General features: G+C 44.2%; 1 protein-coding gene across 10 annotated transcripts in view; it reads right to left on the bottom strand.

Moving 5' to 3' along the window:
* Nucleotides 1-14,504, bottom strand: part of Syne2 (spectrin repeat containing nuclear envelope protein 2) — a 301,122-nt gene that overhangs the window by 36,130 nt on the left and 250,488 nt on the right. For all 10 annotated transcript variants that reach the window (XM_085830464.1, XM_085830470.1, XM_085830468.1 and 7 more), the window contains exons 96-99: nucleotides 12,528-12,653; nucleotides 6,177-6,332; nucleotides 3,899-4,057; nucleotides 2,575-2,741 (exon numbers count right to left, since the gene is read on the bottom strand). In XM_085830464.1, coding sequence (XP_085686590.1) covers nucleotides 2,575-2,741; nucleotides 3,899-4,057; nucleotides 6,177-6,332; nucleotides 12,528-12,653 — 608 coding nt within the window. The remainder of the gene's footprint in view (nucleotides 1-2,574; nucleotides 2,742-3,898; nucleotides 4,058-6,176; nucleotides 6,333-12,527; nucleotides 12,654-14,504) is intronic.

Here is a 14,504-nt window from a genome sequence, read left to right as displayed (position 1 = left end):
TAATCAGATGAAATGTAGCTTTAAAAAACCTGTTGTGGGGGGAGGGAGGAAAGATGGGATGGAGGTTTCCTGGAGGGGGGGGGACTGGGAAAGGGGATAACATTTGAAATGTAAATAAAGAAAATATCTCTAATAAAAAAGAAAAAGAAAGAAAGAAACCAACCTGTTGCGGGAGCTGGAGAGATAGCTCAGCAGTTAAGAGCACTGACTGTTCTTCCAGAGGTCCTGAGTTCAATTCCCAGCAACCACATGGTGGCTCACAACCATCTCTAATGGGATCTGATGCCCTTACATACATAAAATAAATAAATTAAAAAGAAAAAAAAAAGAAGCCTGTTGTAATGTTGCAGTAATCATTTTGCAATTTGTTGAGAATAAACCCAGAGCAATAGTTTTTTTCTTTTGCTTTGCTTTGCTTTTTAAGCAGCAAATGAGACCTGGCTTTGTGGGTTTTAGAGTTCTGAACACCAGGCCAAGCCTTCAACTTTAACTTAGGCTTATGGTGAAGTTTTCACAGTTCTCCATTCATTGTGTGTTTCCGACTAGAAAGGTCTACGGTGGCAGGAGGATGGCAGCTGCCTGAGTGGAGATACTGGTTGCATTCTCAGCTGTCTCTATCAGTTGGGCAAGTATTTAACTTCAGCCCTCAGTTTTTCTTATGTACAAAATGGGATGATGGTATCAACCGTTCAGAATTACCTTAAAATTTAAGTGAGGGCTGGAGAGATGGCTCAGCAGGTAAAGGCGGTTCTTGCCAAATCTAATAACTTGAATTCTACCCCTGCGATCCACATTGATAGAAGGAGACTCCCACAGGTTGTCCTCGTACCTCCATACTTGTGATGTGGCACTCATTTCTCTCCCTCTCCCATAAGTAATTGTACTACAAAGGTGAAGCAACATCATACAAGGCATGAACTCAATAGGCAGCCAAGATATTTGCTGCTGTTGCCAATCACTATGTCCAAGAAGGCTGATGTACTTTTATCTCTACCAAGGAACTGGCCAGAGATGTGCAGTCAGTGAGAAGCCAGAAGCCTGCTGAGAAACCAGCAGCCTGCTGACATGTACGCAGTGATCGCATTGAAAAAATGCATGCTACCCCCTCTCTTACATGTGAGCCAGCGGGGCTTCTCAGCCCTTCCTGGGTGGTTTTTCTCCTGTTCCACATCATACCTGCTTTCTCATACCAAGGGTCTCTCCCACTGCCTGCAGTGGCCATCAGGAGTTCTGAACCTTCACTCAGGACCATCTGGGTGGCAGGCCTTTCCTTTTCTCCACCCTCTACTCTCAGAAGACAGACTCTCTCCATGTGCTTGGCTCTACTGCTGACAGACATGCACTCCCATTAACATAATTGGCTCCTCTCACTTCCTGTCTGCTGAGCTCGCCCCACCTGGCCGTTGCCTCTGCTGACGGAGTCAGGTTCACTTATGGCTTCCAGTGGTCAGTGAGGCAAAGGGCATGCCACGTCACTAACACCGGTCTATTCTTATCTCCAAATCTTAACAGTCTCTCCTCTAAACTCCAGATGACATTCGTGTTCGCACCTGAGCACACTGTCCTGTGAGACACGCGCTGGGCCACTGGCAGACAAGGCTGCATGAGTGGTCCCAAAGCAGACATCTCGGAAAACCAGGGTGCATTAGGAAAATGTGTGGTCTGGGGAGGAGGGTGCTGCCTTTGCTGAGAAGACTTGAAATCGAAAGCCATCTACAAACGTTAGCGTTGTTTGATGGCAGACAATCTTCCTAGCTCTCTTTCGGACAACATTGCACTGGAGAACAGAGCTTTGTGGTCACATCTGAGGATATGCTGACCAGTATTCAAAGTTGTATTCCCCAGTGAACCGGGGGGGTGGGGGGTGGGGGGGTGGGGGGGCATCAAGGACCTGGTTACACTGGGCCCGGCTGTTACTACACAGAGCGTAGTGCAGGAACAGGCAGGCGTAATTTCACGGGGGACACATTAATTCTAGCACGGGGTGAGTTTCCGAAGGAGAACTCCCCTTTAGGATCTCTTTCGAACTAAGTTTCCAACTCTTGTTTAAAACAACTCCAGCTGGGCACAGTGGCAAGTGCTTGTAGCTCTGGCTACTCGGGAGGCAGAGGAAATAAGATTGGTTCAAGGCCAGCCTGGGGAACTTAGCCAGACCCCACACTCAACAATAACAATAGCAGCAGCAGCAATCAAACAATAACTTGGTAGTAGAATACTTGCCTAGCATGTGAGGCTGAGTTTAATCCTTTGCATCACAAACAACACACACACACACACACACACACACACACTCACACACATACTCACATACGTACACACACACACACACACATATTCACACATGTACATGCACACACATAACACTCACACACACATACACACATACACACAGACACACACAAATATCATTTCCATTTATTGTTCAAATTAGAATTTCTCCTCATCTCCCCTCAACTGCAAATCTGTATGCTTATGACCTGCCAGGCTACCACACGGGAAGATGAGGTTCAGTTTCACCAGGTCTGTGAGGAGATCGCTAGGAGTAAATACACATTATCTTAGGCCAGTCCTTACCTTGATCCGATGACGTCAAAGAGATGCTGCCAGCGGTCATTGATCTTGCTGAGCTTCTCCTCCAGCTCAGCCGCCTTGGCCTTGCTGCTGGCCTTGATCAGCTGGTCGCCCATCTGCTTCAGCTGCAGCTTGTTTTCTGTGAATAAGCTGATTTCTTCCATACAGTCCTGACAGGTACCAAAGCACAGGGCCCGAGCCGTCACCACCAGGCCGGTCCCTCTCTAGCCCAGGGCACAGTTCTCTCTTAACACACCTTTTTGTTTGTTTTTATTTTATCAGACAGGGTCTCATGGTATAGTCTAGGCTGAAACTGAACTCCAGGCAATCCTCCTGCCTCAGGCACCCTGGTGATGGGATGGCTAGCACATACTACCATGTTGCTTACACTAGCTTATTTATGTATTTTATGTACCTTGGTGTTTTTCTTCAGTTTGTGTGAGGGTGTCAGATCCCCTAGGACAGGAGTTACAGACAGTTGTGAGCTGCCATGTGGATCCTAGGAATTCAAACTGGGTCCTTCGGAAGAAAAGCCAGGGCTTTTAACCACTGAGCCATCTTTCCAGACCTGTCTACATTAGTTTTAATTGGAAAACAAAAACCTTATACTTGTTGACAGTTCTTCAAGGGATGGCTGTACCAGCTGGGTGACTACGAAGTGTTTAACGCAGCAATGACTTCCTCTGACTATGTAGCCCAGGCCTGCAGCTCCTGAGCCTCCTGCCTCAGCCTCCTGAGTGCTGGTGTAGGCATGCGTTCCCATGCCAGGGTGTAGGTATGGTCTTTTTCTTTATCCTTGCAGTGCCAAGGATTGAACTCGGGGCTTCATGCATGGAAGGCAAGAACTCTACCACCTGGGCTATATCCCAGCCCCCTCAGGTTCTTTCTTAATGAACAACCCTTCAGTTGCACGTCACAGATGTGGAGCTGAGGCTAGACAGAGCTGACTGAGTCGGCCTGAGGTCAGTTTTCCCAGGGATTATGGAGAGGTGTTTTGGGTGACTGTACAATGATGCTCCACTGACCTCTTCCGTAAGCCTCACTGCTGCAGGCGTCCTCTTGACTTGGGTTCTAATAAACACTCACTAGACCCCATCACTGGCTAGTCTTCCCGACTGAAGGGAAGCAGCTCTCCTCAGCACTGTATCTACCTATGACAAGCTCATGCTTTCGATCTCTCCCATTTCCTCCTTTGAAAACTCAAAAACAGTCCCTTGAAAGATGTACACTGCCATTAGAAACACCAGGGACACGACAGGTCCTGGAGCCCTGTGGAAGCCTATAGCCCTCCTCCATTGCATGCACGGGGAACCCCGCCCCCACTCACTTTCTGTAGCTTTTCGATCATTTCCTCAATGCTGACATCTGCTGTCTGTAGAACTTTGTTTTCCATCTGGACCAGCCAAGCACACAGTTCTTTATTTTTCTCATTGAACACAATCCACGAATTGAGTCTGTCTTCAATCTCCTGCTTGCGGATAGCCACCTAGGTAATGACATGCACGGGGCAGCTGAGGATAGCAGGGAAGGAAAGTCCCTTGGCTCTCAACACCCGAGAGCACCCCCACTCTAGCGTCCCACCTCACACACCTTTCACACACACAGACACACACAAAGGCCATTCACTTTGTCAGTGTCTCTGAACCCTGTTCACATTAACAAGTTTTTTTTTCCACCCGTGATGACCACCATAAAAACTAACAAAAGGTAAAATGACGGTGCTCTGTGCTCTGTATTGATCTGATCGCCATGAAGCCCAAGGCAGAAAGGTTAAGGTGAGTACAGAGTCAATCATGGCTCTGCTTCGGCTTTTGTTTCCCTTGTTCTTTCATCTACTGATCCCTCCAGGAGAATTTCTCACTTTTGTGGCCTAAAGCTTTTCCCTTTCGGAACTCATCAAGTCTTTATATCCAGCAGGCAGTGTCCTGCTTACTTATTTTGAAGATTAACTTATTTAAATCCAGATCACAAAATTAAAAAAAAGAAGAAGAAAACAAAAAATCACCCAGCCATTCATTAGTAATGCAAATGAGCCAGAAACCTTAAAAGTAGTAAAAAGTTTTTTTTTTTTTTGAGAATTTAAACAAAACAAAATAAAACAAACAGAAACACCAAATCCCCAAACCATTCATTTAATTTATCTTGTCATTACACACTGTAGTTTTTGTCTGGAAACCATGAAAATGTCAGCAAACATTGGTCTGGAGCGAGCAGGCTGACCCCCAGATGCCCAGTGCTCTATTGTACTAACATCAGGCACGGGGCTTCCCGTCTCCTTAGAGGGCCACGGGTTAGCAATTAAACTTACATCTAGATAATTCAAACCAGCCTTTCTAAAAGTACATCTATTCTCAGTTTCTGAGAAGTCATTGAAATCTTAACCGGGGTAGTGTAATATGGGGTAGCTAAGAGTTCTTCAGTAGTTTTAGCACTGCATTTTATAGAAAGGGGAAGAGACGGCTGCACTCTCCTGAGATTTTTTTTTTTTTCCTCACCACTTACAAAAGAACTTCTGCTCTTCCCTGAGTGAGGTCAAGATACCAAATGCTCCAGTGTCCCGCCCAGCCAAATGCATTTAAAAGGCCCGAAATCTATCCCTAGAAAAACAAGCATTTTGCTCCCATTCCTCCAGAAATCTGTTTATTTTGGCTTTTAAAACTCCTGGCATGTGTGCCAGGATTGAGTCCACGGTGGGAACAATCGGGACCATCTGGGTGCGCTCTTTGAGTCCTAACTCTCTCAAGACTTCTCACAGATCCTGAGTGCTTTCATTTATAGAAAACAGGAATTAGAACAATTTAAAAGACACTTAGAGTACATTGTAACTACTAAGAACCAAGGTTCTGTAAAGTATACTATTTACTTCAAAGTGTAACTAAAAGTGTCTTTAGAACACAGGTATTCACAAATGTCAAAAATTCATTGATACAAAAAAATGAGATTAAGGCATTAACTTTTCCTGAGAATGTTATATCCTTAAAACAAGGGTCTTTAAGATTAATCCTTGAACCCTTTAATTCCACTTTGATATCCTGTCATAGTCTTGAACTGTGCAATAGGCTACACACAATTCCATTTTTATCCAGTACAAGTGATCTGCTAAGGTCATTAGGCTCTAATCACTCCAGAGTGTAAAAGGCTCTTAGAACTGAATATCCGAATGCAGCAGAAGCCTGGTTCTCAGATAACTGCCTCCATGCCTGTGGGCATCAAGGCTCTGGTGTGGCAGAAGAGAAATACACAGGGGGGTCAGAGAGATCTCTCCTAACACGAAGATTGGTACTTCCCTAAGCAAGCCATGGAGCAGAAGCTTCACAAGCATGGCCCTTGCTGCCATCCCAGCTTAAGGTGATCTTAAACAAAACAAAACCAACCAAACAGCCAAACGAACTCAGTGGAAGTGTGCAAAGTTACACAGTGAACTCTGTTAAAACAAAGAGGTCAATCTGTTAAAACCGGTTGCTGCCTCCTAAAGGACCCAGCAGAGAAGCACAGGGGTCCCAGACCCAAGGGCTCCTGCTTCAGCGAAGTCAGGATCCCTTCCTTTGCCCTTGGGACGCTTCAATCAACCCCCCCACAGCCCCGCAGGCGGCTGACTGACTTACTCTTAGGCAGAGGTCCTCCCATTGTCTGTGCAAAAGCTGGATCTGCTCCTTCAGAACCGTCACGTCCTCCGCTAGGATGTGCTGGCTCAAGTCGGCCTTCATAGTCCGAAGTTCTTTCAAGCTGTGCGTCCAGTTAGCCAGAGACTTCTCTACTTCCTGCATTTAAATGCGAGGAGAAAGGGGAAAATGCCTTCAACTCCAGCTGCTGTTGTTTCCAAACCTGTAGGCTAATCCTTTGATTAGACTCTGGGGGAGGGGAGCCTGGGAAGGGGAGGGACCTTCGGAATGAGAAACAGCCGCTCCCGCAGCCCTGCCTGGCTGCCTCCAGTCACCTTTCTCTCAAGGGGACAGTCTTTGCTCCCTTCCAGTTCCTTCCCTCAGGTAGCTGGAGTTTAATAAAGTGTTTCTGTTGGAAAACCATCCAGGACCTTTACCAGTCTTTGTTTGTTTGTTGGTTTTTCGAGACAGGGTTTCTCTGTGTAGCCCTGGCTGTCCTGGAACTCACTTTGTAGACCAGGCTGGCCTCGAACTCAGAAATCCTCTTGACTCTGCCTCCCAAGTGCTGTGCTGGGATTAAAGGTGTGCGCCACCACTGCCCGGCTGACCTTTACCATTCTTTAGAGGGCACAGCATACATAATGTAAGAAAAGCAAAATTTGCACACATTTCTGGATTAAGACCCAGAAACCATGTTAAGAAGTCATATAAAGTGTGATCTCTCACTTTCAAAATGCCTGGGTATGCCACTAGCACTGAGGCTGGCCATCATGAAATGACAACTTCTGTTTGGAAGGAGTTATTTTTTATTTTCTAAATAAATGACTATAGGGGAGGGGAAACTGCTTGCTATTAACTGACAGCGATTAAATTAGGGGACAGCTTCCTATATTTAACATTCATTCATTCATTCATGTGTAAGAGATCGAACCTAGGGCTTCACAATTGCTAGGCAGAGACTATACCACTAAACTACGTACTATCAGCTTCAATGAGGTTTTTTATTATTTATTTATTTATTTATTTATTTATTTATTGGTTTTTCAAGACAGGGTTTCTAGGGCCTCACATTAGCTAGGCAGAGACTATACCATCAGCTTCAATGAGTATTTATTTATTTATTTATTGGTTTCTCAAGACAGGGTTTCTCTGTATAGCCCTGGCTGTCAGGGCTGTCCTGGAACTCATTTTGTAGACCAGGCTGGCCTTGAACTCAGAAATCCGCCTGTCTCTGCCTCCCAAGTGCTGGGATTAAAGGTGTGTGCCACCACTGCCCGGCTTCAATGAGTTTTTAAAATGAAGTCCTTTTCCAATCCAATGAAAGGTAGCATTTAGTAAACGACAATCCTTTTCACTGCAGAGGGAAGTGAAGGGACCAGCCCAGACACCCCGAGTCTCTTAGGTTTTAGTTGTGTTTAGGGTTCTTTATGTATGGTTCATTTTCCAGGCCTTCTGATGAAATCTGAAAGAAGATTCTGTGTCATTTACTCCAGAGATCACTCCGAAGAGCGGCTACAGTAACGAGGCACTAATTCCCATTGATAGTTTTTCAGTGTTCTAAAAGCTAAAGTGGTGTGGTCTCTTACCTTGCTAAATTCTCTGTTTCTCATAAAATGGTCCAGAGGAAACTTTCAAAGTTTGCATAAAAATGGCCAGGCACAGTGATGCACACCTTTAATCTTTAATCCTTTAATCCCAAACAGTCAACCACAGAGCTATACCCCCAGCCTGGGACCTCTGCTTTAGTGTCTCACTGCTCCTCTCTTTTCTCCCTACAGTACACATACACACCCCACACACATGCATACAGTGTAGCTATGTGGTTAGCATGTATCTCCCCAACAGACTGTACTGACAGACTGGCAGGGACCGGAACAACACTGCTTCTGAAATACACCCTTCTCTTCTCAAGTTGCTCTGTGTCATGGTGTTTTATCATGGCACCTGCCATACGCCTGGTGCATACTGAATCATTAGATATGATGAATTATATGTTTGAATGAAAAGAAAGGAAAAGGAAAGCAGCTTCTCTAGTTTGTACCAATAACCTTTTTTGGTCGTTGTCTATCTGTTTGGTTTTGCAGTAGTGGGGACTGAACTCAGGGCTTCGTGCAAGTTAGGCAAATGACTTACTATGCAGTACTGAATGGCCTGGTACTCGCTATGTTGTTTAGGCTGGGTTCCAACTTACAGTTCAGCTTCCTAAGCTGGGATTAGAGGTTTTATACAACCACACAGGGCTAAGAGCTTTAAAATGTTCTTAAGTGTTAAGAGAAAGACAAACAAAGAAGTCAAATAATACGCAGGGAGGTGTAGTATGTGAGCTAATTACAGCCAATGATCACTTCTGTAGAAACATTCCAGGAACCACGCCTCGGATCTGGGAGTAAATCTCAGGGGTGGAGACTTGCCTAGCACACAACACACAAGGGGCTCTGGGTTCCTTCCCTTGGAAAACCCATCTATCCGCCCAACCAAAGAATGCTACAGCCTTTAAGTTAAAATGCCCCAGGTTTACTAGAAAATGATGGCAAAAGGAGAATAAGTCAGCCAGATATAGTTTCCTTTATCTTTAATCTGATAAATGGTCTGTATTGTAAAATCCCAGTTACCATCTATAGAGTGTGATATAAAACTTCAAGTTGTTTATATTTAGCAGCGCATCACCAGGCTCTAGCTGGATTCCCTACAGCAACAGGCAGCACACGCCTTGTCCTGTTCTTCTGCGCTACCATTTGAACTAAAGGGGATGGATAGATGCTGTGCAAGAGTGAGGGTCTAAGTTGGAGCCTCAACCCCCATGTGAAAAAGCCAGGCACGGTGGTGCATGCCTCCCAGCCCAGGGAGATGAAGACAGGAGGATCCCTGAGCCTGCTAGCCAGCAAGCCTAGTTAAATCAGTGAACTGCAGGTTCAGTGAGAGATCCTGTCTCAAGCAAAGCAAGTGGAGAGCAATGGAAGATGACACTGGACACTGACCTCTGCTCTCCATGTCAGGGCATGCACACATACATACATACACACACAGAAAGGGAACAAAAGATGAAGACATATGCACGTGCGTGTACATGGACAGAATATCTTATCCTGGGAAGAATATTCAACAAATTAGTCCCATCAATTCCTGTGGTAAGGAATGGAGAAAAAATTTAATATACATCTTATGAACATTCTAAATTTAGATCCATGTGACTATATTATTTGAAATTAACTTTAAAATTAGAACTGCTCCAATGAATTGATCTTTCAACAAGTCTCATGTCCACTGTAGCAATTTTCATAATAGTATATAGAGCAGTGGTTCTCAGCCTTCCTAATGCTGTTACCCTTTAGTACAATTCTTCGTGTTATGGTGACCCCCAACATAAAATTATTACTACTGTTACGAATTGTGATGTAAATTTCTGTGTTTTCCAATGGTCTTAGGCAACACCCGTGAAAGGCTCAGTCAACCCCCAAGAGCTCACGACCCACAGGTTTAGAAGCGCTGATACAGATAGAGTCTGTGTTAGTCAGGAATCTATAAAAGCTTTATATTTAGAGACATTACATGTCAGGCTGACCATACCTCATTCAAAATGCTTACAACGAGAAATGCTTCATACCTCCGAGTTTTGGGGATTTTTTTTTGAAATAGGAATGCTTAACTTGTGTGTTTCTGGTGAGAGTGTATATGTATATGTATTGTGTGTTTGTGTGTATGGCTGTGTGTGGTATATGGGTATATGGTATGTGTGTTGTGTGTGTATGTATGGTGTGTATGTGGCATGTGTCTATCATGTAGGTGTCTGTGTGCTGTTATTTCCACATGAAGTTGGCTATAATAGGATGTAGCTTTATGAGGAAAGGAAGGCTCGGCAGGTTGGGCAGATCACAGACTCTTCTGGGATCGTATCCATGGTCCTAGGTAGGCCTCCAGTTACTTGGGATCTGTTTTGGAATCTGGTTATTAGTCAGATGAATTTGTGGATCTCTGCCATGATTGTTTCCACTGATAAACGGGGCCGGGCTCATAAAAGCTGCAGACTCTGCTGGAAGCCATGGGGTATGACACTTGAAGAGACACTAGGTCCTTAAAGGTTTGGATTTCACAGTCAGCACAGGCTTCTAGACTTTATGGAAGGAAACTCCAGCATGTCAATGGAGAATAACACTGGATTCTCTCACTTTGTTATTGGCATCTTGATCTAAACTTGATGTAGCCCAGTCTGGCCTTGAACTCTGTATGCAGCTGACACTGGTTTTAATGCCCTATCTTTCTACCTTATCTCTCAAGACTGCGATGCCTGCTAATAGCAATTTGATATTGAAGCCAATGAAGAGGAGAAGAAAATCTGAGGAGCAAATCTTTTTTGGTTTTTCTTTCTTCTTCTTCTTCTTCTTTTTTTTTTTTTTGGTTTTTCGAGACAGGGTTTCTCTGTATAGCCCTGGCTGTCCTGGAACTCACTCTGTAGACCAGGCTGGCCTCGAACTCAGAAATCCACCTGCCTCTGCCTCCCAAGTGCTGGGATTAAAGACATGAGCCACTACTGGCTGCAAATCTTGTTTATATGTTAATTTGATACCTGGCATGGGTCTATTAAGCAGGCTCCAAGAAGCTACAGGGTTATCTACAGGAATAACATTTTAAAAAGGAGTTTCACTTAAAACATATGCAAACATCAATTCCAGAACAAATTAAGATGTGGATTTAAAAAAGCAGTACTTTTAAACACTAGACATCTAGGATATGTGGGAACATCTAGGAGAAGATATAAAAATGTATTCTATGAGTTACAGATAGAAACCCCCCTCCCCCCCCCCCCCCAGACAGGGTCTCTGTGTAGCCCTGGCTGTCCTGGAACTCATTTTGTAGACCAGGCTGGCCTTGAACTCAGAAATCTGCCTGTCTTTGCCTCCAAGTGCTGGGATTAAAGGCGTGTGCCACCATCGCCCACAGATAGAAACTTTCTACAGAAAAAGAGGGCACAGTTGTATAGAAAAATACTCACATATTTGCCTATAATAAAGCCACACAAAATCACTGGGTAATGATGACAAATACTTGTCAATACCAGCTCTTGAGGTAGAGGCAGGAAGATCAAGAATGTGATAATACTAGCCTGGGTTACATAGCAAAACTTTGTCGCAAATATAGGTGTGCACCCATGCACACACACACATAAATCAAAACAAAACCATAAACCAAAACCCCAAACAAAACTTCTACAAATCTATTGTTCACCAGTGACATTAAAAAAAAAAAAAAAAAAAGAATGAAGAGAAAGGAAAGAAAAGAAGAATAAACTGTCTGACAGAAGATACTCATAAGGGGGCAGGAGAGATGGCTCAGTAGTTAAGAGCACTAACTGCTCTTCCAGAGGTCCTGAGTTCAATTCCTAGCAACCACATGGTGGCTCACAACCAACTGTAATGGAATTGATGCTCTCTTCTGGCACTTATTTTGATGCCCTCTTCTGGCACTCATAGACATAAAATAAAATAAAAATCTTAAAAAAGATATTCATAAAGATATTCATAAGTATGTACTTAAAAGAGACAACATATTAAGAATAAATAAGCAACTTGTTTAAGTGGAGGCCAAAAATCAGGGGAAATGTCAACAGGCAGTTCCCAAGAGGGCTGACTGATGGGACAAGAGACAAACTACAGACAGACACTACCTTTCACTCCAGATTAACAAAGGGTGAACAATATCTGACAATATCAATCACTGCAGAGGGATGTACCGACTGTATTCATATGGTGTCAGTCTTTGCCCTATACCTTGTTTGAGGCAGGCTGCAAGTCAGGTGTGGTGGCATATTCCTGTAATCCCAGCATTCCAACAGTGACATGGCAAGATGGGGTGCAGAGATAGGAGAACCCCTCAGAAGCTCATGGGCTAGCTAGCCTGGAGTACTTATCATGGGAGCAAGAGAAACCCTGCCTCAAACAAGGTGTAGGGCAAAGACTGACACCTGAGGCTGTCCTCAGACCTCCATACCTCCTCCCCCTCCCCCTCCCCACTTGATTAAAACAAAACAAAACAAAACAACAAAAAAAAAAACAACCCTCAGACTCCAGGTCTTACATTCAGAGAAGAAACAGAAAGAGAACATGAAGGAGAACTACCACAAGAGCCTACAATGTACCGCTTTGCCAAAGCCCTTTCTCATCTTTACACGAGGACTATATGGAGCATTGATTCTAACACCTTAAGAGACCAGAATGCTGTTAGAGGACAGGGAAAATCCTCCAGCTGATGAGAACACTTTTCTTGATCACAGAAAGCAGAGAGGCAGGCAAGCATTTGAAGTGCCCACAAGGCAGCTGTGTGATTGTCCTGGCCGCTGGCTCGGACGGACGTCAGTACCTTAATCTGCTCCTTTTCTTCATGGAGGGCCTCGTGAAGCTCAGGAAGGGGATCTTCGCTTTGTGCCTTCAGAGCTTGCAGCCTTTTTTTCAGCTTCTTGATTTTCTTTTTACACTGGTCCCAGGTCTGTTTGGAAAACAGTAGTAAAACTGGTGAGTGCATGGCTCTCTACAACAAACAACAGACTAGACCAGCTCATATACGGTTTCTTTTAAGCGTGTTTGGATAAGCCACACAGAAGGCAGTTCTTCATCTCATACAGACTGACCTGAAGGGGTACATGGGACATCAGTACATGTCAGTCACCGGTACGGGTTCGATTGGGGGTGACTCTCTTCCTGTTTCTGTCTCCATCTCTCTATTCTATGTCAGTTTTGTGTACATCTACATCTGAAGGGCTACTGTGAAGATTGACTTTCAGCATCTACACCTTAAGTGTGTGTCCCAGTGGCAGAGTCAGGCAAAGCTCACTGCCGTTCCCCTCCTTGGTAATCTTTTCTGTGCTGCTCTTTGGTTTCCCCCAATGCCTGGTTCCCTTCACACTGTAGCGCCTCCCCCTCCACCTGCAAAGAGTTTCTAAGCTTTTACCAAGTCACTGCAGTTGTTAAACCTGAAGACGCAGAGTAGGGGCCGCCACATTTTAAAATGTGAGTGTCGGGGCTTGGAGAATATCCGTTGGCTCACAGATGGGAAGTTAAAGACCTAGGTAAGAGACAAGCATCTCTCTTCCTTATGTAACCAAGCCAATAGGTGCCTGCATTTTCATGTTTGTGGTGTTCAGATCTGATTCACTATGAACATCTAGGGGAGGCTCTTTACAATGAAGGCCACCCCTCCTTCCCGCTGAGACTCCTGATGAAGGAGACAGTCCTCACTTGTCCAAACTGTTTCATTCATGGTGTATTTGAATGCATACCTCTTACTCAGGGTTAATTGGGGATCTAACTAACTTTTGCAGGAAGGGAAGCTCATTGGCTAAACACTCGGGGCCTATCTAGATACATTATTACCATGGAGAACTCTAGGTTTTTATGCTACAGTGACCAGTTGTCATGGTCCTTTTAGTGGGGTGTTGTGGTCATGTGTTCCAGGACAGGTAGTCTGGCTGGGAGCTGATTCTAATGCCTACCGTTCTCAACTATGAGATTTACTGAGGTTTTTTGAATCTGTTTCTACCTTGTCAGCTCTGTCTAGTGTCATGGTTCCACTTACCCCACAATACTCTGTCCATAGCACAGTGTTCCGACCAACTCACACAAATTTACTCTTGGTTTAGAAAACTTTCCCTGAGTGGTTTGGGTCTCTGCTTTTTGGTGCATACAACAGATTAGAGGAGTGTCAGAAATAAGCATAGAAATGAAACAAAACAAACATAGCTTAGTATTCTGACAAGTGAAACAAAAATAAAAACTCCATTTGAAAAACCAAGAGCAGGCTGGAAAGATGGCACAGCGGTTTAGAACACTGACTGCTCTTTCAGAGGTCCTGAGTTCAAGTCCCAGTAACCACATGATGGCTCACAACCATATGTAAGTGGGATCTGATGCCCTCTTCTAATGTGTCTGAAGACAGAGACAGTTGTCTCACATACAAAAAATAAATAATGATAATTAATAATAATAATAATAATAAAGAAGACCTAAGAGTATTATAGTGTTGGGTCGTAAGTTTAAAACAGTTCAGTCCTTGAGAACAACATGGACCAAATAAAACAAAAACAAAGCAGAGACTATCTCACTAATGACTCCAAACAGTTCAGTTCTTTCCCATATAGTGAGCAATTCCCCAAGGGACTGGCATCTGTGGGGAAGTGCGTTCTCTGATGAGAACCGAGACCCACAGCACAGTGAGCTTATTGTCATGTATTGTACCCCAGGCAGGGCATACATGCGATGCTAGTTTCCTGTACTGAACATCCAAGGAATTTCATGTTTCATCTTTCACAAACCTCTCCTTTAACATGTATTTATTTGCTTA

The sequence above is a fragment of the Mus caroli genome, unplaced genomic scaffold (assembly GCF_978045245.1).
Source record: "Mus caroli unplaced genomic scaffold, Mus_caroli_1 scaffold_14, whole genome shotgun sequence".
Classification (NCBI taxonomy): domain Eukaryota; kingdom Metazoa; phylum Chordata; class Mammalia; order Rodentia; family Muridae; genus Mus; species Mus caroli.
The sequence above is the reverse complement of the archived record's forward strand: the minus strand, read 5'-3'. Positions and strand labels throughout refer to the sequence as shown.